General features: G+C 43.2%; 1 protein-coding gene across 1 annotated transcript; it reads right to left on the bottom strand.

Moving 5' to 3' along the window:
• Window positions 1-12,597: 12,597 nt before the first annotated feature.
• Window positions 12,598-16,320, bottom strand: LOC117749959 (lymphoid enhancer-binding factor 1-like). The gene is made up of 10 exons (XM_034560792.1): window positions 16,210-16,320; window positions 15,273-15,640; window positions 14,649-14,717; window positions 14,382-14,434; window positions 14,234-14,287; window positions 13,934-14,087; window positions 13,698-13,805; window positions 13,542-13,584; window positions 13,298-13,386; window positions 12,598-13,066 (listed from the first exon to the last, which is right to left on the bottom strand). Exons 6-10 carry the CDS (start codon window positions 14,021-14,023, stop codon window positions 12,968-12,970), a joined length of 429 nt encoding a protein of 142 aa, XP_034416683.1. The 5' UTR covers window positions 14,024-14,087; window positions 14,234-14,287; window positions 14,382-14,434; window positions 14,649-14,717; window positions 15,273-15,640; window positions 16,210-16,320; the 3' UTR covers window positions 12,598-12,967.
• Window positions 16,321-25,875: the final 9,555 nt, after the last annotated feature.

The following is a 25,875-nucleotide window of genomic DNA, read 5'->3' as shown; positions in this document are numbered from 1 at the left end:
TAACCACAGTTTGACTTCATGCCTTTTTCATGAGCCCCCCCCCCCCCCCTCCCCCCGTGTTGATAAACAAATTAATAATCCTGATCTGCATTCTCTGATTAAAAAGCTGAAATGTGCACACAGATTGCCAAACAGAGATGTTTCCCCGGTAAAAAACCCTGCGAGACACAGGCCCTCTTTCAGTATGAAAGCGATACTTGAAAGGCGAGATATATAATATTCACCGGAGAGAAATATGATTGAGATAGCGCGTAGCCCTGAGCGAGCTCCTGCTGGGAGGTTGCAGGGGAGAGAACGAGAGAACGAAAGAGACGGAGGAAGATGGGGAGAAGCGGGCAATAATGGAGAGCGAGAGGCAGTGTAAAAAAGAGAGTTATTGAAGAGCAGATGAAGAAAGAACGACCGGTGAGCACACGCCTCCAAACTGTCAATCGGACTCGGTGCCTATTACATTTTTTACTTGGCCTGGAAAGGTCACAATTTAGTTTTGAAAAAAAATGCGTTATAAAGCTCAGAAAGGGAGTCTGAAGCTGTGCGGGACCCCCGCAGAGGGCGAGCGTCTGACCGCGTGTGACGTCAATTTGGCCGTGCAGGACCCCTCGCTGATGTGTATGAATTATGCATAACGCATCCTTAAACTCATTTGGGGTTCAACGGCAAGACACAAAACAAACAAACAAGCATATCCAACAACCACAGGCAAAAGACTCTTGTTTTGTCCCCAAACTCCTCGAGAGTGTTCGGAGGCCGAGAGATCATTAGATCGCGGGAGAAAAGCATTATATATCGATTCAGGACGTAAAAATGTCGAGGTCGCCATTGATTTCGGAGACGAGAGCTCTCGGTCATTTCTGCCCCCCCTCACCCCCCGGCTTTATTTTTAGGCGAGGGGCGGATCGATGGGAGGCCGCTTTGTGTTGCCGGGCCTCCCTGTGGAGCCCGTGTAGGTCAGACTAAAGCACCCCCGAAAGGTTGAACCAATGATGGGATCAATGAATGGGAAATGTCACCTAACATGGCGGTTTACCACAGCGGAGGTCACTTTGTAGATGCACAGCGGTCCATGTGCACTGATGTCTAAATCCCATTTGTTCCATCCTCTAAACTCCTAGATATAAATCTGGGAAAGGGGAAAACTAAAAAATAGTTTCACTTTTTAACATTTAGATGCGTCGCCCTGATTTGCAGCAAATACTTTGTATTGGTTTTCTTCTTCTCGTGACTATGTGCTAATTCTCTTTTTCCCCAATTACTCAGAGCTCACTTCGTATTTCCCACTATAATTATCGTTAGAGTGGAAGAGAGCAGGATGGCAAAAATGAGGTGTTGCCAGCAGAGATTACAGCCACTTGGCAAGTTGTTGCAGTTTGCAATAGAATAATGAGAAAGCTGCATTTTTCCTTGCTGTACTTGTGTATAATTACATAACATACTGATACGTTTTATTTCCTTCCCTTAATGTAACAACATTAGTGTCGTCTTTTCCCTAAAATGATGTTAATCGTATACCAGATTGTTCCATCTGCTCTATTCTTGAGCCACTTAGTCCTTGCATCGACATTACTGACGCTTATCTATCAAAAACCTAATTGTGTAAAATACTTTTTGTAAAAGCAACAATACAACAAAATGTGGTATTTGGTCCCAAAAAAAAGTTTGACATTTTAATTTCCTCCACATCCGACGGCCCCGTCCAGAAGGTGCCGTCTCCGGCCCGCCGCTCCCCGTCGGGAACGTTAATCACCGATTTTGACCCAAATCAAACACGCCCCCGCGGTGTTTCGTGAGCAACAGGTGCATGCTGGGTCAAGCTAAAACACCCAATGCTAATCTGCTCATAGTGGAACCTGGTGTGTAAACACTGTGCAGGCTCTCCCTCTTTAATGTGTGTGTCGGTGGGTTTCATATACGACTCTGTGATGCGTCTGCTGCTGGTTAACCGGCAGGATGATTCATTCATGCGTCCCTAAAACTCTATTGTTTTTGTTTAGTTATCTGCAGTTTGGTCCTATTTGCTTAATCGTAATGAAGGCACACTGAGGAAGATGTACACATTCTCCAAGAGAAAGTGGCATTCGTTCGGTACGGACTGAGGGTTAACCGGTGTGATCGATGGTTTTGAGGGGTTTCCTACACATCACGGCTCGGCTTCAGGGTCAGAAAGGGGCGAAGGTTTCTCTCGTGACTCCTCAATGCTCCTTATTAAGCGCACCGGCGTAGACGCGTCATCGACGGCGTGCATCACGCCCCAATTCATCTCTAACAATCTCCTCCAATCATCTCCGTCCTCTGAGCAACTACAGTCACGACGTGTTAAAGCACAACGCGTTACACAATTAGATAAACGCTGTGAACGCGTTCCGCTCCCTCGTTCCTCCCATGCGAGAGAGAGAGAGAGAGAGAGAGAGAGAGAGAGAGAGAGAGAGAGCATCCGCCCACTCGCGTGAGCCGCTTGATCGCTCGGTGACTCAGCGTCACGCGGCGGAGTCACACTCTGCTTTCGAGAGAGGCCCTTAAAGATCCTTAATCCGTTGGGGGAGTTGGCCCCCGACGCAAGTGTCTGTTTGGACACGGTGGTTTGTTTATGGTTTCAAACTGATGTTCACAGGCAAGACCGTTTGTTTGGTGGGGAAGTGATGCAACTGTGAGGAAAACGGTGTCAACCGCGTGCACTCCGAGGTCATTATTTCTCTCCTCATATAAAGGCTGTCTTTGTATTCTGTGTCCAAAGAAATGTCACACTGGATGAAACAGATTTTCATATTCAATGCATTATTGATATTTCTTTTTTTTTTTTAAGCCATCACTTGCAAACGACGATGAGGAGAATTTTTGACGCTGCAATATTAATCTAAAAAAAGTACAACAATGTATCCAGTAAAGGACATAAGAAAAAAAACACATAATTATTTTTGGGAATATTTCTCTCCCTCTTTTTCACTCAAACTGAGCGGCTTTTTAAAAAATAATTTGTACGACATTCGTGGTTTCACTCCCTCGCCGTCCTCCGCCACCCCACCCTCCTCTTCGGTGGCATTTCGTATTGTTAACCACAATCGAATGCACTAATCAGCGTAATCCCAGGACTTCTTGAGAGTTCCCCTCGAAACAGCATCCAACCGCATCAGCGTCTCGTGGGAAGCTGATTCACAAAGCTCTGGGACGAGGTTGAAACGTGCAAAACGCTGGCGTGTCGTCGCCTCTTCCGGTCTGAACGCGCGCGCTACAACGTGTTCGGGCGATATTTAAAGTCTCGGCTCACATTCCCCCCCCCCCGCAAAGAAAACACCAATCTCCAGACAGCGGGGAGTGGAGAGTGATATTAATAACTCCCTCTAAGGGGAAGGTAGACCCAGACCCTGTAGGGGGGATGATGGGGTGGCGGGGTGCCTTTATGAATAAATCCTTTATGAACAACAACAGCAGCAGTAGCAGCAAGAGACAGTGTGGCAGCATAAAGGATGAGCAGAGCCTCTGATGAGTTAAGCACACGCTTATAACACAGACGTCAACGTCAACAATAACATCCATTACAAGAGTGCGAGTAAACGTTTACCGTATCAAACGCGCCGGAATATGTTCCGTTAGCAGCGGAGGGATGAAGGCGCCACGTGAAAACCGGAGCTGGTGGCTCAGGTGCTGGTGTGAGAGAGATAACAGGTGATTATAGGGGACATCAACACCCACGGGCCCAGAGTCGCCCAGGCGGTCGGGGGCCGTGCCGGTGTCAGCGGCGCACGCGGCGCCGCGGCGCACGCGGGGGCGGCTGCTTCTCCGAGTCCCAGTTAAGCACATTGATCCCCACCGCCGAGCCTCCTCATGCTCATTACTGGCATTACCGGAGGGCCCGGGGACTCCGCTCCAATTGGACGGCGGAGCTAGTCAGCGGTCTGAGGAGAAATGATAACACACCCGGTTTTCAGGCCAAGGAGCAGACACACACACACACACACACACACACACACACACACACACAAGGGCCAGGCGGATTAGAGTGAAGCACAGTCTTATTTGTTCAGAAAAGTGAGTTTAACAATCTCGCGGCCAGCTGGTCAACCGTAGTGTACATTAGAGGCCGAGTGGCGCCTCCTGGGGCCCGAGGACACGATGACGACCGCAGCGATGGAAATAATAACTGCGATGGAAAAAAAGAAGAAAAAAAAAAACAATAGCTTTTTACAGATATTTCTTCTTCCAAAATGTATTTACCTTCCCGTGTTTATTGCGACGTGTCACATTCACCAACAGACACGCCGTTTTGCAATGTCGGCTATTTCCAAGGCTTTGAAGATTTCCCCCGTCTGCCGATAGACCTTCGGCACACACACCTTAAAGGCAGATGACATGTGACATCTCAGGCTATTTTACATATTTACATATTCTCCAGAAGGAAAGCGCTAAAAGAAAAAAAGTACAGTCTGCCGGTGCACGAGGTCATGCGCTAAGAGAGAAGACGCCCGCATGTCTCCGGCTGTCCTCGAATGTCTCCTGTGGGATGATCAGTGAGAAACCCCGCCCCCCCCCCCCCCCCCCCCCCCCCCCCCCCCCCCCCCCCTCGACGGCGTGTAAACGAGCATCACGGTATTAAAACCTTTTAAATGGTGTTACAAAGTCCAATTAGGAGACCGTAACAATGTAGCGGAGGTTTAAAAAAAAAACGTGATGCAATGACCAGATAAAATGCACTGCGGCTCAGACTGTCATTTCTAAAAAGTAAAATAGCAGCGCCGTCGCAGCAGACTTATGCATTATGCATTTTATTCCAGACAACCAACACAATTCAAACTTTTGTCTTTTTTGTTTTCGGGGGTAAACACTTGAAATGGCTCCTCGTGCAGAAAATACACTTGAGGGGGGAAAAAGTTGGCAAGAACGTCACGGGGCTCTCATGTCTTTTGCATCTCAGGTGTGTGTGTGTGTGTGTGTGTGTGTGTGATCACAAAGTGTCACTAATGCGCCCATTCTGCATGCGCGCCCCAGAAAAGGGGTCTCCGTGCTCCCTCAGTACCAGCGCTGGAAATACTGCGGCAGGAAAAGAAAGCAAAGCAAAAGAGCCACTGATGTTCCGCCACTCTCCGCCCCAAACAAACGTCTGACATTTGCCGCGTTGCTCATTGAACGATTTTGCACCTTGTACTTCTGTCACAGAGATACCTTTGACTTTCACAGGTATCTCTTGTTTGAGGGCACCTGAAAGGATGATGTGAGGAGAAGGGCGGCTTCCAAAAATATCCTGTTTATTTATATCGTATGTTCAAAGCTTCAGATATTGCTTGCTTTATCTAAATATATATATATATATATATATATATATATATATATATATATATATATCAATTTTTCTCCTGAGCGGTTCGGTTGAAACGAGATGTGGCGTTGTCTCGCATCATAACAGGGAAATGTAAGAATATCTGAATGTCAATCTTACACATGTAGCATCGTGACATCGGTAAGGATGAATGTCCTGATGGGACATTTATGTATTTATGTATTTAAAACAGCTGAGTCAGTTGAGCTGAATACGCCTCGTCAGATAAACTCCGTTCTACAGACATGTTGTCCTCCAGGGAGAGCAGAGACCAGGGGGACTACACTATATATATATATATATATAATTACTCTCTCTCTCTCTATATATATATATATATAGTGTAAAACACTTGAAGGCATAAGTCTGTCTCGTACCTGTAACATTGGGGACAAACACTAAATGGGAACTCCATTGATTCTTTTCACGAAGATGAATTAACGCATCACGACCGTAACGTCTTCTGCAACCCGGCGTACTCTTTAAAGCTCCAAGCACATGCCATCCGGGTTTATCTCGGCCTTCACATTGTAAACGTCCCCCCCCATGCTCCCAGTGTCTTTGAGCTAAGCTAAGCTAACTGACTAGCTTCATGTTCACCCAACAAAATGTAACTATTCCAAGTTACATTAACACAGCAGGCTATCCGACAATTTTACCAGACCCAAAAACTCTCCTCTCAAAGTCAGGATATCTCCGCCCTCTGCATCAATTCGGCCCCCCCCCCCCCCATATTTATGGAAGGGATATACCAAATGGTGAGTATCCCTTTCACCACTTTTCATAAATATAATGTTACCCCCTCCGGTGTATTTTGAAAGTCAAGCAAAGCACCCAATCTTGACATTCTGCTTGCAGGGCGCCTGTTTCCTTTGGTTTACTGATTCATACGTTTTTGATCACTCGGTCCGCCTGCCGCCACGATTCGACGCGTTACATCTCCAGCCACTCTGCACGTCCTCCGGGAGCATACATTATCACGTGGGTGAGAGTGTGGAACACGCCATCCCAGCAATTTTAAGATTTAAGGCTCCAATGTTGTCATTCCTCTCCTCTTCGACGACACTCTTGAGAAACATTTCCCCACCAGCTGCTTCTCAACCCGGAGAGGCTCGCCGCGGTCGCTCTCAGCGTAGTGTGTCTGGAAATAGCGAAAAGCAAGAGCACTCGCTTCCTTCGATGGGCCCCCGAATTAGAGGAGCCGGCGGGAGGACGAGAGACAAGGATGCACCTCGATCTCCAACCAAAACAGAATCATTAAAGCTCTCGAAAAAAAAAAAAAAAAAAAAAACACGTTTCATCCACGAGTTTCCAGTCGATTCACGACGGCCCTCGTTACCGACGATGGCCCAGAGATAGCAGACGAACCACAATGTTTATACATTCAAAAACCACAGACTGTGAGAGTAGACCGCGTCGGAGGAAGGGAGGCAAGACCAGAAACATCCGCACCTCTTTGCTCTGACAGCATCTCCGAGATTGCCGGCGACCGCTTCGATTATTTCACGCCTGCTTTATAGCACTCCGTCTGCTTTCATCCTTCCGGCGAGCGACCATGCGCTGCCTCCACCTTCATGTGGGTTTTATTTTTTTCCAGAAGGGAAGAATATGAAGTTCGGCCTGATTGGTGTCTCGAATCATTAGGAATGGACCACGGCACCGGTAGTCTGCATGGCTGACATTTCAGAGCCGGAGCCGGTGGGGTGTGGGGGGGGGGGGGGGGGGCTGTCACGCTGATAACGTCCCTCGGGGTGGAGGCTGCGAGCGAAAAAAAAAACTTTATTTATTTATTTCTCATTAATCCCACGCAGGCGAGGTTGCCGGCTGCGCGCGGAGATTGTCACACTCGCCCGTATCTTTGTTCCCCCTTTCTTTTCTTTATTTTCTCTTTGCGATCGCAATGTTCTACACCTCCGTACCCGAAGCGCGGCAGTTTTTACATGCGACGGCATTTATATATTCGACATGCTTACATATTCGACTTTTGAAGCCACAGTGCCGTGATAGTAATGTGTGCACGTGGAGTATTGTAGAGTGAAATGCTCTACGCCGACTCCCAACTGGCTCCGACGTAATTGAGGAGAAACCAGACTGCCGGCCAGTTAGTGGTGGACGTTTCAAGTGTGCTTGATCTTCAAGCCTCCTCACCATTGTGAGAGTGCATTCTCCACAGATAGAGGTCATAAATACATAATTTATTCATAGCTTTTGATCCACGATATCAGTACTGGAGTGCTATCTCTTTTAATGGAATTACCTTTCAGCATTTGTTGCGGCTTTCTGTAATGACAACAGTCCATTTCTGTCATTCTGTTTTTTTTTAAAATATTTTTTATTATAATTCAATTTCAGGATAGGAAATGCCCGTCTGAATTTTGACTGTGTGATTTGCAGTCGGTTTATATTTGAGTCATCCGCAAAGGTTTTCTTTTGAGAGGAGATTAATGGGCCTCGTCGTTGGCGAGCGCTTTACAGAAACGGTTGCTGGCCTCGTAAAAAAAAAAAAAAAAAGGGTGATTTTATTAATTAAGACTATGAAATGTGCACATTTTGGATCGGTTACTGTATTTTCCTTCTCTTTTCTTTTTTTGCTTTACACAAACCATACATATGTTCGAATCTGCGCTATAATGACGGTGATCACTATTAAGTGCATGTCACTGTGAAATTGGTTCCGTTTGAATTGCGCAACGCATCTGGCTTGTTTTAGAGGTATTTGAATTTTACTTGAACGTGCCTTTTCTTACTTCTAAAGAAATAAATGAATATGCGATGTTCTCAAACGGGTATTGTGTTTTAATTAGGGTTCATAAAGTCATTGATTGTAAAGACACATTTCCATTAAAGAACTACTCAAATGTTTCGAATACTTTCACTTCAGATTCTTCGAGGACATTTTGTACTTTCCAGTTCAGGGCTTTTACTTGAAATGGAGTATTTGTACTAATTTAACTCAAGTACAGAATATAAATACTTCCTCCGGTGCTGCTACCGACACAGACTCGAGGATAAGAAAGCTAAGTAGAACAATGTGCTGACCTTTCTGGCTAATGTTCAGACCGACCATACATTCCCCTCAGAGACCGTGCATCTGCACGTGTCCAGTCATAAAAGACGCAGCTGTGGAGCTCCGCGGAGCAGCTGGATTTATTTTAAATTGAACTTTTGTGTTTGCTGATTGAACATTTATGACCATTCCTTGTTTTCCGAGCATACTGCGTGCAGCTCCGCTGGGGCTTTTTTTTTTTTTTCCCTCAGCACAGTGCTGTTTAAATGTTAAAAAATAAAAAATTCACCATCTTTTTTTTTTTTTATTCGCGTGTCCAATCAGTGTTGAAGCTATAACATCTTCAGTACGTGCTTAATGGACCGAGAAAAAACCTTAAAAGGTCAGCCCACTTTAATCCAGCCTGGGCTGAAGTTGATGCAAATTTAGGGCCTTACCCGCCCCCCTTTCACATTATTCGGCAAGACACATGCAGCTGGCTACGATAACATTTTAGAGTGCCAATTTGCACCTTGGTAAGCAGTCATATTGTAATATAATAGTCATATGGACGTTATCCGGCTATTTGCACCCGGCCAAGCTGAGTTTAAGCTACTTAATTTGGCGATAGTTAGCGAGCCGTTCAGTAAAGTAGGGGCTGGCTTGAGGTGAATGAATGAACTCGGGGCTTTTACCCATAATTGGGTTTCTGGTACAGATATCCGGGTGCTCGTCTCTGCCATCACGCTTTATACACCTGGGTGTAAATTGCCACATTGGTTATTCCACCTGGGTGCAAATAGTAATGTTGGCTTCTGACACCTTGGTTCTAAAAATACCGTGGCAGTGAATGTTGATATTGTTTCGCCACAAATAAATCATTGTATGGAAAAAACCCTGTATAAATATATATATATATATATATATATATATATATATATATATATATATATATATATATATATATATATACATATACTCATGACAACATGTCCCAGGCTATTTAGATGTTCTTTTTTAAATAGGACTCTGGAGAGCATAACGCTTTGGTACCTTCAGTCCTGTTGACGTTAATTTCCATGGGCTGTGCTCAAGGGAAGTGTGTCGGTAGAACAATACGGGACCTCCAATGACTTTGAAAATGTTTGAGGTATAGTAATAAGGTGTGGGTATTTTTTGTTTGTGCTCGCAAGGACGGTGACATGGGCGTAGATAATGAGAAGATACGGGGATTTTATGCACTTTGAAATGTGTTATTTCCATTTACACCTCCTCACTCTCTCTCTCTCTCTGTATTGTTCAATCACGCCGAATGTAGTGAGTGGACACATTTATCATTAGAATTTAATTCACTTTCATTGTGGTCTCTGCAGCTTGGCCGTATCACTGACAAGGTCTATCTTAAATAACCGAATTACCAACATGGCGAAGGAGAGACGGTGGATTCTGCCATTATCGCCATGGCAACGTGAGCCGGGGAGCGCGAGCTGCCGGTTTGATATTGCACTCGGAGAGCCTCGGCTCACTCTTGTTAAGAGGATGGGGAGTTCAGACCATTGTGTTCTCTGGAAAAAGGCAGCGAAAGCATCGCCTATCTTTTGCGCGCAAGCCTTCAGGCGATAGAATCTGATCCATGCGAGGTGGAAAGGTTTTCTAAATAAGCCGATTCCCACAAGGAAACAAGATTTAGAGGTGTTTTAAAGGGGTATCCTGCTGGATTTAGGCCTTGACATATAAGTGCTTTGAGATGATTCAACCTGCGCTGGAATATTGACTTTCCTTTTGCAGCCAGAAACAATTAGTATTTTTCTGCTACTTAAAACATAATGAAACTGAAATAAAAGAATATGATTTGAAAGGTGATTTTTTTTGATGGTGCCAAAATTGATGATTGAAGTACATTGTCTCGTTTGTGGGTGATGTTGCTGTCTGATTGGAGTATTCTGCGTTTTTAATTCGTGAATCGGACCACAAAAGGACTGTGCGCACAGTGAGCAATTAACAAACATGTACTTTCAATCAGATTATTGTGTCAGCTGTAGCTGTCGACTCCGAGCGTCCAGTCGATGAGCCGCCAACGTATAGTTAATAGATATTGACGTCTTGTCGTGCAGCAATCAAAATGTCTCGGGCACAAAATTGCCATAGCTGCAGGCAGCCGGTGTTTATTCATTTGAAGGCTATTCAGGCGCTATTCTTGGGTTTGACTTTCCAACAGAATTATGTAGAAATTTCCAGTAAGACAAGGTTAAACGCCCGAAAAGCTGACTCAAAAATACACTTGTAGAAAATCTTTTATCAATCCATTCATCCATTATCAAGGAAAAACTGAGTGTGGGGAATAAAAACTAGTTCTGAAAAGACATCGTAGTAGTAAAAATAGACTAAAGAACTGGCAAGATTTTGTAATCTTTTTTTTTGTATACAGCAAGAGCTTGATGATTTGGGAAATACGTCAGATGAGAAGATTGATACCTCTCAAATATTTCGGTTAAATAAAAAAAAAGTCATAAAAAAAAACATAACCCTGTAAAACCACAACTTGGCATGTTTTACACTTTGGTTTTGAGACGATTTGAGATTAAGCAACCAAGAGAATAAAAATAAAGTCTTTATGCTAAGCTAAGCTAACGGCTGACGCCCGCTTCATATTGTCACGAGAGAAGAAATTGAATAAACGCCCTCCCAGAAATATCAAACTACTCCTTTTAAAATGTTCATCTTTCTGAATAAATAAGAAATAAAAGGTACAAACTAAACGAATAGAGTGGCTGCACTGTCAAGACTACTGATTCAACTCGATGTGGTTCGCTTTGAAAAATGTAAATCACATAATTAATATTCAAATGAAAAATCCACTCGCTCATTCTCTCCAAAAAATGAGACACCGTGCCAAGTATTCTGAAAATAACTGGCAGCTCGTTTTTGGTCATCTCGGGTCTAGATTGTTCCAGTACGTCCAAAATACAATTTTCCCTTTTTGTGACTAACGCAGCCGCAGATAATGGTTTTTAATTTGTACACGGCACACCGCGGCTCTCCTGGTCGTCTCAATCGGCGTCGCTGAAGAGGAGGAGGAGGAGGAGGAGGAGGAGGAGCGAGAGATATTCATCCCACAGCCGCTGGGAGCCGTGTGGCTCCATCGATTTAGCGGGCCGAGGATTCATTGTACATACAAATGATGCAAAGTGAGAGATACTTAAAGTGAGAGCTGAACTATTTAATTTGATTGAACCGCCGCCGCCCGCCAAACAGCTCTTTAAGGAGGAAAACAAGAGACGACCTCTCGCCACGAGAAAACACACCGGCATGAAGACGGACGCCTCCGCTGACACGAATGCGGCGGAAATCTTCTCCGCCGATCGGCCATTTCTCGCAAAATGAATTAAAATCCAATCACAAGTGCTCATTACCGTAAACAAACACAGCATTAGCATCAAATATGCAAAAGCGCGAGTATCGTATTACCCGGCGTGATGAATCGCTGAGCGTTAAGACGAGAGGGACCCCGTGCAACGGCCTTTCTTTTGTTCACTCTGAATCAGTGCAAGCAAAATATAATTCCCATTAAAGATTAATTACTAAACAATGTACCAGACGCATTCTTGTCGTCCCATTGGGTTACACCGGAAATGCGGACGCGCACATAAAAATGACTCAGAAAGGCGTTTCACTCGGGTCCTCACAATTAGGTCTGAACTGGAATCTATTCATCTCTCTATTACTTTTATTTATCGATTATTAATCAGATAAAAAGAAAAAAGCTACACTTGAATATTTAAGGCATTTTATACTTAAATAAGCGTCTTGTACAATTCTCTTTTTTACGATGATTTAAATAATGGTATTACATAAATGGACATTGGGGATGCAGCCAGTGCACTTATAATTAAAGCTAATATTCCCATTTGAAAAGATGCAACCGGTGTCGTTTAAAAAACATTAATGCATTATTAATTTATAATCCAATGACATCATATATATTATTCTGAACTTGGCAATACTGCAGAATACATACATTTTGGTACTTTAAATATGTTTTGATGCTAATACTCGCATGCAGGATTTACATGGTTCCTTCTGCGTATTGTAGGAGTTATAATAGTGGTAGTGTCCTTAAAAAAACATTTCCAACTTTATTGCAGTCATTCTATGCAATTTTAGGAGCAATGGAGGAGCAGCTTTGAAGCACCTGAGGTGTCTCGCTTTAGGACACTTGCAACATTAGGAGCCGAGGATCGAACCACCGACCTTCTGATTAAAGTGATAAACCGGATGACGTAATCATGGGCCTTTTTCATTTACAGTCAGTTCAGGAATTTATTTGAATAACATATATTTTGTCATTTTTCAGTTGCAGATTTAACATTTTCACATTTCTATGTTTCCAATCTTTTTTTGGAGATTCAGTTTCGGATCATTTTTTCAGTTTCAGACTTTTGGTGTGGGGGGCGTGGCATCATGAGTGCCTCTACCACCTTCAGGAATAAAAAAAAAAAAACACAACTTGAATTTTCAGGTATAAAATTATCAAAATTATTGGCCTGGATTTGGCTCCATATCTGTGAGGCTGCAGTGCTAACCACTGAGCCACTGTGTCGCCCAGAAGGGGGGGAGAGAGGGACATAGAGGGGGAAAGATGGATAGGGATACCCAACGCATTGACAGGGGGGTCATTGTCGATACGGACAGAAGTCCGAGGGCTGAAGATCTGACTGCTCCAGGGTCGCTAGCATGGCTTCCACTTCTTTGACCAAATCCTCTCCGTTCGCCTGAAATATATTGAACCAGAGAAACAGAAACATACAACACTTATTTGATTCTTTGGATTTCATTTTGGGGCATTTCACTTTTTTGGGGATTGAGGGACAAACCTGAGCGCCAGGCGAAAACCCTTTCATGATTCTGATTAGTCCTAAAGTGTCATATTTTGGGGATTTTGTGGGAGGAAACCTGATTACAAGTAAAAAAAAAAAAAAAGAATATAAAGAGAATATACAAACCTTGTCGCCCGACTCCACGTCTGGGGGTGCTGGCATGTCATCTGTCAGCTCCTTGGCCTGCTGGGTGACCTCTCTCGTTGCAGACCAAGCTGCAGTACAAAGAAACACAAACACGGAGCAATCCTCCACGATTTGAACATGGTAAAAGCTTCTTCTTCTATGCCTTTTGACTATCTATGATCTATCTTAGTCCAGTCATTTCAGTTTTCATCCCAAGCTGTGATCCTCAGAAATATTGTCTTACCTTCGGCCAGTTTGGCGGCCATTCTCCTGCCCTTCCTTACTCCCTACACAAAAACAAAGACGTTAGACTTTCGGACATGAGCTGTTACAGACAACTCTTTCAGTGACTTTGCTTCACATGCTCTAGTATTCTGACGTTAACAGGAGTTGTACGTACGAAATTGTCGGCGGCGGTCCAGCCAGGGTGGCGCTGAGCTTGGAGGCGTTTCTCTCGGTCGGCCTGTTTGTAGAACTCGGCCTGCTCTTCGTCGGACAGAGACTTCCACTGTGGAAAGATGACAACATCAACGAGTATTAGACAATAACTAAAAATCATCAAGCATCTGCAGAGTGTTTTACCAAACTGTCACGCAGGTGGTGGAGCATTGAGTGTCTCAGGGCAAACACACGTACCTTCTGTCCTAGGATGGCGCTGATCGCGACACACCCGTTAATCTTTATTTGGGCCGCGTAATTTGGCCTCTGGTCTCTCATAAACAACATGAAGGCGTTGAGCGGCTTCTTCACGTACGGCCCACCGTGGTGCTGCTTCACGAACTTTTTCTTTCTGTAGGGAACAAAAGCAGAAGCATTTTAGGAAGGAACACTAAAGGGAGCAGAAGGATACAAGACGCGGGGCGTCTGCGCTGTTAATAACAGACACTTCAATCTGAATAAAAGGTGAATGTGGCCAAAACAGCAGAGCTCACTTACTCTGTCTTCTTGGTGCTCGGTACACTGAACCGGTACGTCACACTTCCATCTGGCCTGTGTTTGAAGAAAGAAACACAAGTTCAATGCTCATATGTGTACACGTGTGTGTGTGTGTGTGTGTTTTTGCATTCACGTGTGTGTTACTTACAGGTATCTATGAAAAGTCCGGTACACGATCCGCGGCGCTGTGACATTGTTATCCTGGAGACACAAACACACACAGAACAGCTGGTTAGAGAAGCTGCCACAGGGTCACCTGTCTGTCAGGAGACGATCTCACTGGTCCACTGATCGAATTAAGCTGCAATTTAGTCGAATTATAAATTGAACTTGAGCTCGGCCCGACAAGTTTGCAGACAGTTCATACATTTATGAATACATTGTTATTTTAACCTAACAAACACATGCATCTTACTGGCTATGGAGGAGCTGCAGGGTGAGCGGTTGCTGCTGCATTCGGGACGTGATGCACGACAGGCTGGTCCTGTGAAGAGAGCACACACACACACACACACACACAGTACAACCAATCAAGTAGTATTATGTTAAGACAATAGTTTGTCATTCCTCAAGAAAAGATAATAACAAATATTGAATTATCGTAATTATTGTGTCATGCATAAATAATATGGCCAAAAGTAGACAACCTTTCCATTCTGTCATGTTGTAAGTTAAGGTAGGGTTTGTAAATTGTTGAAAATAATTGTAAAAGGTTGTCATTTAAGATTAATACAATATAATTTAATCTCTGAGCCTCTGAGATTAATTGGGAAATTTCCCATAAATTAACTAACTAATAGGCAGTTTATACGCTTATTGATGAGCAGAGTCTTACATTGCTGTTGTACAACTCATTACATTCAACAAAGTGCACTTATAATTAAAGCTAATATTCCCATTTGAAAAGATGCAACCGGTGTCGTTTAAAAAATTGCAATTCATGGATTATCCAAATAGTTTGAAAATTGACGTATCATTTATGAACAAATCCTTTGAGCTCTGAAGGATATCCGTCCCTCACCTCTTCTTCGTATCTCACCTGTCCCGCGCTGTAGAAAGCTGCCCGATTGTCCAGGGGTCCGACATCCTGTCTCTGGGGACCCAGTGATGGAGTTGGCTGCTCATCTGGCTGTGCTGCTTCCACCCCATCGGGGACAGTGGGATGGGACGGAGGTGGAGGTGGAGGTGAAGGTGGAGGTCGAGGTGGAGATGAAGGTGGAGGTGGAGGTGGAGATGAAGGTGGAGGTGGAGGTGGAGATGAAGGTGAAGGTGGAGGTGGAGGTGGAGATGAAGGTGAAGGTGGAGGTGGAGGTGGATCACCATTCACATGTCCAAAGATGTAATCCACATCCATGTTGGAAGTGAAGTCTCTCACTTTCAGAATAATGACTTTTCTTCTGAAGTATCCTTTGACAAATATTGAGAAGACTAATAATGACTAATTACTATAATTATAACAAAAATAATAACAATAATAGCTGAATTAGAACTATCAGTAAAAGTAAACAACAGCAAAACTAAACCATATCATTCTATTACTGACAGAATAACAAAATCTGTGTCTGGAGGTAAAGTTCCTGCTGTAAAATTCTACTGTACTACATACAGTTCAAATGAAAATACTAAAGTCAGCATTAATAATCCAATAATATAAAATATGGTACACAGCTTTGAAATGAGCCAATCTGCATGCTAAGTATTTATTTGATAATACTTCTGAACCTGAGTTTCTTTACTTTGTTCAACTATTCTTTGACAATTCACAGACTAAAGGAAATATGTTTTCAGTAAAGTTTAGAGAGATAATAAAATCAACTTCACGAGTGTTTAATGCATTTAATGTCTACGTAGAGCACTTTGCAAACCCTGTTTTTAAAGGTGCTATATAAATAAAGTTATTATTATTATTTAACTTGCACTCTGGGTGAAAACACACGTGCACACTTAGCTAGCTAACGAGCAGTTTGAGTCCTTACCTTGTTGTTCACTGAGAGTTGAGTTGGTTAGCTGACGTTAGCTAAAGCTAGCTTCCTTCGTGTGCTTTCCTTCAGCTAGCTGCTCACTGGGCGGGTCTTCAGGTGAAATGAGGAGTGACACTTTAATTGAAACATGCACGTTCTGTGGAAACTGTGAACGTTCCATCTCTGCATAAATTAGAACGTTTAAACGTTAAAACCCGTTGTCACTGGGCGACGGCGGAAGTCACCGAGGCAGCACGTAATTGGTATGAGATATGTTTATTATTATTATTATTAATATGATTATTATCACTGATAAATGTGTGTAATGTTGGGTCATGCATATTAATATTATCACTGATAAATGTGTGTAATATTGGGTCATGCATAATAATATTATTATCACTGATAAATGTGTGTAATATTCGGGTCATGCATCTTTGCATCGTGCAACTATAATGCAGCACACACTCATATAAATCACAACTGCAGAACCGTGTGCACATTTTAATTTAAAAAAAGTCAAAACATAAGACTACAACAAAATCCATAAATCATAAATCTGACAAAAGTTTGTCTACGTTACCGGAGAAACCATGATTTAGTACATCTTTCCTCCTTGGAAATTTGTTTAAACATTTAAAAATCATCTATACATATATATATATATATTTATATGCAATATAACAAACATTAGGCCTGTGTTAGCTATACTCATTGTAATAAGGTAATGTGCAATGTTCAGACTGTGCTCAGAGCCAGTCTGTCACATACTGGGAACAGACCAGCACAGCCAAGTACAACTGATTACCATTTGCAGCAACAACAAAAATGTCACGACTGAATTAGGCGTCCCATTTATTTATTTCCGGTAGTCGTGGAGCGTATTGCAATATTGTTTAACTTTATAACCTATCATGTTAACGTTATTCCACGTTGCTTTAAAAATAGAGGCGACACCACAGATCCGTGATTACAAGTGTCTGAGTGTCAGCGTTTCCTGTGACTTCATAGCCACCAAACGGCCATGTGGGTCTCTCCAGCGGCAGTGACATCATCAATGACTGCGGCCGGCCACCGTGATCATTAAACTGAAGCAACAATATTTAGAGGTTTCCGACATTGTTTAAAGCCCCTCCGGCAAGGCAAATCCATGATTGGCTCTTAATTATGTGATTTGGGATCTAAAATGCATATTAGAGATTAAAGGATTGTTTTTCCACCCGCCACCCAGCCAAATTAATTATTTCTCCGATGCAGAGAAGCACACTCGCTTGGACCTCCCCCCCTCTACTAGTCCTTGCTGGCTATGTTTCTTTTCAAAATAGGTATTATATTATATATATATATATATATATTGATGTATGTGTGTTTTCTCTATATATTGACTTTAATAATTAGAGAGGATGCTTTCAGTAGTTGTAAACATTTCCTGCACACAGTAATGTCACTGCAGCAAATATCATCAATAAAATCACAAATATGGGCAAATATAGCAAAGCGCTAATCATTGCATGTAAATGAATGGAAAATGCTCAAACGATTAGCGCCATATAGTTTTGGGATTATTCAAGCTTGATAATCAAGTCGGGTCCATTTGGTAGTTTATTGCATAATGTTTAAAGAGGTCATTTGATGCGGGGTTATATGAGGCAAAAACAAATATACATTAAATGTGTTTATGTCATTAGCATGCACCATGAAAAGTTTAGTTATAAACCACAACGGCAAACAAATTAATTCTGGAAGAAAAAACTCAACTGTTTCCGGGGATAACTTTGATATAGTGTGACAGTAAGTTCCTTGATATGGCACATTATAATGAATGGAAACAACATGGCTTTTTATTGCAGCTGATAACTCTTTGAGGTTTCATTTTCCGTCCAGATTGTTTACACTAGGGATGTGCTGCGTCTGGTGTTTTAGATTATGTTTGCACATGATATCATTACAGTAAGTGGTGTCCTTTCAGTGGATGGCCCTGCCTAAACCACCAGGAATTATCTTGTGGATTATGTAAAAACTGGAGAGAAATGATCCCAGAAGAAAAAGGAACTGCTATTTATTTCCACGTTAAAGGAAATGTTGGAAAGTGAGTAGAATTTGAATAAAAGTATCTTGATTTTAGTCTCGATCCATATTCTCTTTAGCTAAAGCACAGACATGAGGAAACACATTTAACCTTCAGTTATTTCCCATCTACCTCCCGTGGAGATGATGCCATAGTAATTATAACCCTCAGCAGGGCTCCAAAACCTAAACAATTTTAAGGTTTAATATCCGACTAAATCCTTCGACAGGACTGAGCTTCAGGCTGAACATTAACAGAAGCTCTGGCGGAGCAGTCAGCTCTACCTTTGTTAAATAAATGGCTGACTACATTGTCCCTTTAAATTTATCACTGTACACAATAAATTATCCTCGGTGTTAAAACCTTCTTTCTAAATGGAGAAAAAATAAAAAAGCACACACACACACACACACTCACAGAAGACCCCCGAGGAGTATTTAAACCCCCAGTTTATGGCCACCTGAGAGTTTTGAGGAAATTGATTAGGAAGGAAAAAAATGCCACTGGCGGTGCAGCATCTACCGGGATCGAGGCGTCCCAGTACGCCGCAGGTGAACGTGGTTCTCCCTGTTAGTACTTTTACTTTGTTTATAAAATACTGAGGTCTCAGGTAAAGCTCTCTGCACGGCAGGACACCGGCCTTGGCAACCGGCATTGCATTTTGTATATGGAGTATAGGTGTCTACAGTGCTGGATGTATGGTGCCTATTATGTTCTATAACACTGTCCTGGGGACCTAATTTGCCTTAGGCAGCATCCCTCAGAGGGGGAGCAGTAATTCCTGCCGCTGGCAACCGGACTGATAACAGAAAAAACTAAAGCTACTTTCAGCTTCAGCCCGCAGGTGATTTTTTTTTTTGTTGCATTGCTTTGTTGTTTTATTTTATTTTTGTGTCCATAAGATTTTTGTTCCCATGTTTTACCTGATTTAATATCCATATATATATATATATATATATATATATATATGGATATATATATATATATATATATATATATATATATATATATATATATATATAAGAAAACCAAATCTTGAAATGGATGCCAGTATATTTCACACAGCAGGAACTTTAACTGAATGATAAACATACTGTATATATAACCCATGCTTTAATAACTCTGTAAACTAGGCTACTAGTACTCTTTCGGTACTTGCTGGCGTCCCAAATTCACCTCGACGTCACGTGATGTCACAGTTCATGGATGAGTGAAGCTTTGGGTGGACGAAGAAATCCACAAAACATGGCACTTAAAAAACGGATTCTGCCCTTCGTCTCCTTCCAACCGACAGACAACATTGTTATTATTTTTTTTCCCAGTGTTTTGACGGCTATAACTCAAGCGGGAGTCGCAATTTACAACCGAGGCGACATCAAGGGGGTCACATTTCTGTCTAGGTGGGGGGGGGGGGGGGGGGGGGGGACGTCTCTTAGTGGTCAAATTCGGCATACTGGTCTGGTGTCAGGTGTTGGGCACTGCTGTGTGAGCTGTAGTAGCGACGGTAGAGTAAAACACAGTAACTGTAATAATATAAAATATGTCTTCCTGGTGGTGAACATTATTAATGTCTTCCCCACAGCGCTCAGCTATCATGATATATATATATGAATGGAAAACTCATCTGGTGCAGGGTGAGCGTACAAATTGTCGACCTTGTCTCTCTTCATGCAGCCTTGGAAATGAAGAGTAAACACATTATCCACGTAATCCTCTCTCATCCACAGATTGGTATTGTTGTTTCTTCTCTCGTAATTCAGACGTGGCCTCGGGGGAACATTGTGCCGAAGGGGCGTGTTTGGCCAACTTAACCATCTCTGACTGGTTCACGGAGGACAGCGGTTAACCTTTCTTCTCTCAGAGGTCGTAGACAACGGAAGGCTCATGCACGGCCTGTTGGAGGACATTTATTACTTTGCCCCTGTCTGTTGTGTGGACACTGCTAAGTATCCTCCAGTAAAGCTTTATATCAGGTTCATTTGACAGGGTTATTACTAGGCAGAGATTGTCAGCGGATTACGCTGAACACGTCTTTAGCAGAGGACAGTGAAGGGGTCTCAGAGGGCGCGTTGTATGCATTTTATTTAAACGTGTTGATATTAAATTGAAAAACGGAAAAAAAAACACACACAAAAAACATAATTTCCTGTGACTGCTTTACAATTGTAACATAATCCCAACAGCTCTTGGAAGAGAAGTGAACCTACCCTCAGAGGGCTTTTTTTCCCCCTGCAGCATCCAGTTGCTACGTTGCCAATAGCAACCATCTGCATTTTAAAAAAAAACATCAGATGTGACTTTGTCGAAATTTGTGATCTACTTTTTTGTTTATTATTTTTGTGTGCGCGGGGGCTGTAATTGTTACCGTGCGCCAGTCACGGTTGGCAGGAAGCTCTCCCTCCCATGAAGTCTGCGTTTGGAAAAACAAATCTGCTGACAGAAATATATCAGGGAACCTGTTATTCACAAAGCTGCAATGTCAACAACACAGCAGTCATGTTTCGGAGAACAACAAATTGACGCGTTCAGTTAACCAGTGAGATACATCACCGTCTACGCAATGGCTTGTATGTCAACCATTGGAGTGATTGTGAAATCCGGTCCAGATATTAATGCTTCTCAGGGTCGGTATTTCACAACTTCTGTCTGAATCAGAATGATCTGCAGGATGAAATCAGACTTTCCGAGTATTTCAAAAGCGATTCCAAATATCTCCACTCCCACCTCCTCGATCTGAACAGAACAATACGCATGAACAGTGGGAGCGCAGCTTTCCCAGTCGAGTGGGTTTGGTTTGGTTCTGTGGTTACTGTGGATTCATTAACATACACACTCTCACCTTCTACTTCCAGAGTACATTCACCACAGCAGCATGGTATTATGACAGTAAAATGAGCCAAATGTTTTAAAAACGTAATAAAAAGCACGTCCCGTCATAATGCTATAATAACAAACAGGTGGCTCAACCCTAATTGGTGTGTTTGTCTCCCCAAAAGCAGGGGGAGTGGGTGTGGGACCTCTCAGACAGGCCAGTGGTGCAGCGGGTCCACAGAAGCCCGCCCCCGAAACCAATTTTAGCGATAGGAGGCACATCGATCCTTTCAGGCCGTCTTCATGCCCACTGTGACCGTGTCATGCGTGGTTTATCACAAAGACCCAGCACCATTTCGCTGTCCATCCTCGGGATTTTCATTCTGTAAGCAATTTATAGTTTCACTCACAGATTTCTTCTGTGCAATGCCTTCATCATTTTGTGCGTCTCTATTTGCCACTCGTGTGTTTACAGCAGATGTTCCAGGTGTTTGACCTCACCGTAGTTTTGCAGCGTTTAGACATTTCCTGAATTACTTCAAACACTTATTTTTAAAGCAGCCTCAACCAGGAGTATGAATGTAATGAACATCTTGGATGACAATATGTGGGATGAGTGACGCTGAGGCCATCGACGTCAAATCCACCTCTGAGGTGGGATGCAGAGGGGTTAAATCTGATGACCACATCTGAATCCAGATTCTGACATGCAAAGGTAAAATGGTAAACTTGATAAACATAATGCCTCCGGCGGCAGCCTGCACGCTTGGCTTGGACTCTTAAGTCTTGGTGACCATTTTCCTCATTATATTTAATGCGATGTTCCTAAAACATTAACAAGCAACATCGGATTAATTGTAGCTCAAATTTTTGTTATAAAAAAAGTCTAACTGGTCTATAAAAGGGGAAAAAAAAACCTGCGATAAACCCTTAATTAATGAAAAGCAATAATCATCAATGACCCCAATTTCCCAAATATTTACTCAGCTTTCCTTCTCCAGAAGCTAGTGCCCGTGAAGCTAAATGATCAGCTTCCTCTCCTCACCCCCCCCCCCCCCCCTCCTCCCCCTCCTCTCCCCCGCCCTGACTTTCTATATAAAGAGCATTCAAGCCGACGCTGCCACATCCATTCCAACTTGTCCTGTCTGCAAATTGAAAGGATTTAATTAAGTGAACTTTTTCTTTCCACCCTCCAGTGAGCTGCCGCACCGATATACATAGACGGGCGTTAAGGACACAGGTCCACTCATCTGTCATGCCGGGGCTGCCGGGACGCGCCCCAAACAAAGTGGTCAGCTCTCTCCCTCCTCGAATGCAAAGAGGCCAAACGGCGCTGCCGGCTGCATAAGTAGAGTCTTGAAAAAAAAAAAAGAAGCACCTTTTAAAGTAACAATCCACAAAAAAAATAACCTCGGTAGAAAATGATTCCAATACGACGGATTCGGAGGCTGCTGGTATATTTTCTCTGAATCTAAAATGTACTTTTGAATGTTCACAGATTCCACAGAGGTTCGTCCGCACCACAATTAATGCTCGGCAGATGATATACATAACCCCCGTCTTCTTCTTTCCCTCCACGTTTCCTCAGAGACACCCTTACGTTTCACACTGCCTCAGCAGGTGGTCGAGGTCGCCTCTGTTTGACAGTCGCTGAGACAATCTGAGGTCAGTCAATCAGCGGCGGCATTAATGTGAGAAATCTTCTGACGGCAGTGATTGATTTGGAGGTCTATATCTCATCTCTGAGTGTTTTCTCCATGGGTTATAAAACCGTTGCGAATCCCTTAAAATTGTTTTGGCCTCGGCCATCAAGATAGAGGGAGACTAGGGTTTTGGTTTGCCATTACATTTTAATAAGACAGATGAGAGAGAGAGAGAGAGAGAGAGACCGGGGGAGAGTGCGTTATCGAGAAAGAAAATAAATAATCAGAGACCTCGCTGACTGTGGGCCATATAGCGAATGAATCAATGGACTATTAGAGCCTGAAGTCAGGCATAACAATGCATCTATCCTGAGCTAAGAGATATAGAGGTCAGAGATGACACTGGGAAGATGTGGCGCTCCCCGTCAGATACCGTTGTCATGCCTCTCCCGGCAGAGTGGAGCTTTTGTTCCTAATGGCGCCATACGTCAATATGGACATAACTGTCAACCGCCCACTGCCACGGCGGGGCGATTTGTTTCACCGCCATTGCATCACCGGGTGAATGCATCCGCACGCTTATCTGAATACGGTGTGGCGTTAACGCCGTTGTCTCTGCAGTGGGTGCAGAGTTTTTGGAGATTGACATCATTTCCCCCTTTTCCCTGTGTCGAGAATGAAGGGAAGATAAAAAGAAAATATATATATTTAAAAAATCTCCGGAGACAGCAGGGGTTGCAAAAAAAAAAAAAAAACCCCATAATGATTGGCTTACGGTACATGATGAGATTCCAATTCTTTTCCCAGAAACTACCTTCACGGTAACCCATGTGGCCATTAGCACCTAAATGACCCGTTTGTGGGACGTCTTGTTGTGACATTCAACCCCACAATGGAGCACCGGTAGACTACATTTCACATTTATGGGTTTTTTTTTTTCTTCGTCAAAGCATTTTTTATGATATTGACATTTCCAACGCACGGTAACTTCATTCCTTTCACAGCAGCTGGACCAGAATAGACGGATGTGGCTGATTCCTGTGGAGACTCGCCGCAGGAAAACTGACACCAGATTCCCCCATAGCACTGCTCCAAAGAGCAGTTCATAATTGTTTTTATTATAAAAACTTTTTTGGTACTAAAGTTGTTTTTTTCGGCCACGCCTTCCATCGCAGCGAGAGGCATGTTCCCGCGGCACCACTGGATCTGATGTGAATGCAGCCAGAGAGCGAAAAATGCAGGTTTCGGTTCAATATTAAGCCATAATGGATCATTCTTTTCACCAAAATCTGCAAACATACCAATCTTCACTTTGCTTAAAGCTCCGTTTTTGGTCTCGACCAACTTCTGAGGGAAATATCAGTGTCTTTAGCTGCTAAATACTCCAGTAAGTTCACTAGCTAGTTGATCACTGTGTCTCTTCTTCAGATGCGCGGCATATAAGTACTAATTCATAGTTTTTTTCTCAAAATGTTCTATTTCGGATTGGCGGTAAATGGATGCAAATTCAGTGTCGACACGTATACAGTTGGAGAGGGAGAGGTTGGTCGGATCCTGAAAATGCGTTTGACAGATGCCACACATTAGTAACATTCATTACCATTAATCATCACTGTGTCACCAGTAATTACTCCATTTAAATCCACCAGCCCTGGTAAAAAGAAAACCACTAATGAAGGTTAATGTGCTCGGCTGTCATTCTTCTCCCTGTAATATACCAACAATCACAATCTCCATCAACATTACAACGTGTTTCACGGGGCTCTTAAGTGGAGTGGGGGGGGCACCGTCTCTCGTCTCATTCGACAATGAATGGCAGTTTTTAACGCGGCTATCTTTTTTCCTTTAATGGCGTGCCACGGTATATTGCCTGGTGACCGAGACAACAAAAGACAACATATCTGTTTGAAACGTAACGGCCGCCGAGGGGGATTTTTTTTATCTCCTGGAATACCAAAGAGCTTATTAACATTTCCACTGCGATGACTGAAATCCTCTTTAAAATCAATTAAAATCGACTTCCGAGGCGGTTTGAGATGTAATAGAGGTGTTAGATGGTCATGTTTTTATGTTCGCCAGAGCACTGCCTACCACTCAATCACCCACACAGATTATTTAATTGTAAAAAAAAAACGAATGACGGATGAGATAAACAACACACGTCTGTCTTTATTTTTTTTCCTGCTACCCGGTCATTCAACATCGGACTCTTAAGCATCTCAAACGAGTGATTGATCATCAACACGGTGCCGTTTCGGTATTTCTGGTCGTTAGGTCTGAGACGGTGTTTGCCAACGCAGCCCGTCGTGTGAGATCCCTGGCTGTTGTTGACACGGTGGGAGAATCTTAAGTTCAAACCCGACCGTCCGTTTCCTGTTTCTATTATCCGTAACGAGTGAAGCGTTTGTCAACAGCCGCGGCCCGTCGCCTTGCCTGGGCGGGCGGCCGCGGCGGGGGGAAGATAAAGAGGCGACGAGGCGGCCGCTGCCCTTCTGACAACGGGCGAGAGCCGAGGAATGGAAGCGTCCTGTTTGATCTCTGAGGGAGGGAGGGGTGCTTCCTGCCCGCCGCTCTGCATACCGAGTCGGATGCGAGGGTGACGGCGTGCGTGGAGAAGATGGTCGGACTGAAATTGCATATTGAATAAAACGCGTGTATGATAAATACTATTCAGTGGATCCCTTTTTTAAATAAGTTTCTTTCTCTCGAAACAACATTCAGCCCAACGATTAAAAAATGCTCCATTCTAGGCAGACGGACCCCTCCAAGTACCGCGTTAATTCTCTAAAGGACTTTAATAAATGAAAGAGAAGAAGAAAACACGTCAGTTTATGTTTTTTACGAGCTGTTTTCTTGTCTCAATCACCCCAGGGTTGATGCGTGGCAATAACGTCTACAAATTAATTATATCGTTGTAGAACTGAAAAAACAACAACAACCCCGTTGTCGTCTTACTAAACAGTCTATTTGAAAGCCCATAATCACTCCGCCCCTTTTGTTGTGCGGTATACGATTGCTCGTGAAGCTCACCCGGCGAACACTCCCCTCATTGATTCACTATCAAATTTCAAAATTCGATATTGCCTTTTTGTTTTCATTATTCGCAGCGTTAAATGACACCCAGACTTTTACCATCGGCATCAACAAACACCCGCTCGG

This window comes from Cyclopterus lumpus, chromosome 20 (assembly GCF_009769545.1).
Source record: "Cyclopterus lumpus isolate fCycLum1 chromosome 20, fCycLum1.pri, whole genome shotgun sequence".
Classification (NCBI taxonomy): Eukaryota; Metazoa; Chordata; class Actinopteri; order Perciformes; family Cyclopteridae; genus Cyclopterus; species Cyclopterus lumpus.
The sequence above is the reverse complement of the archived record's forward strand: the minus strand, read 5'-3'. Positions and strand labels throughout refer to the sequence as shown.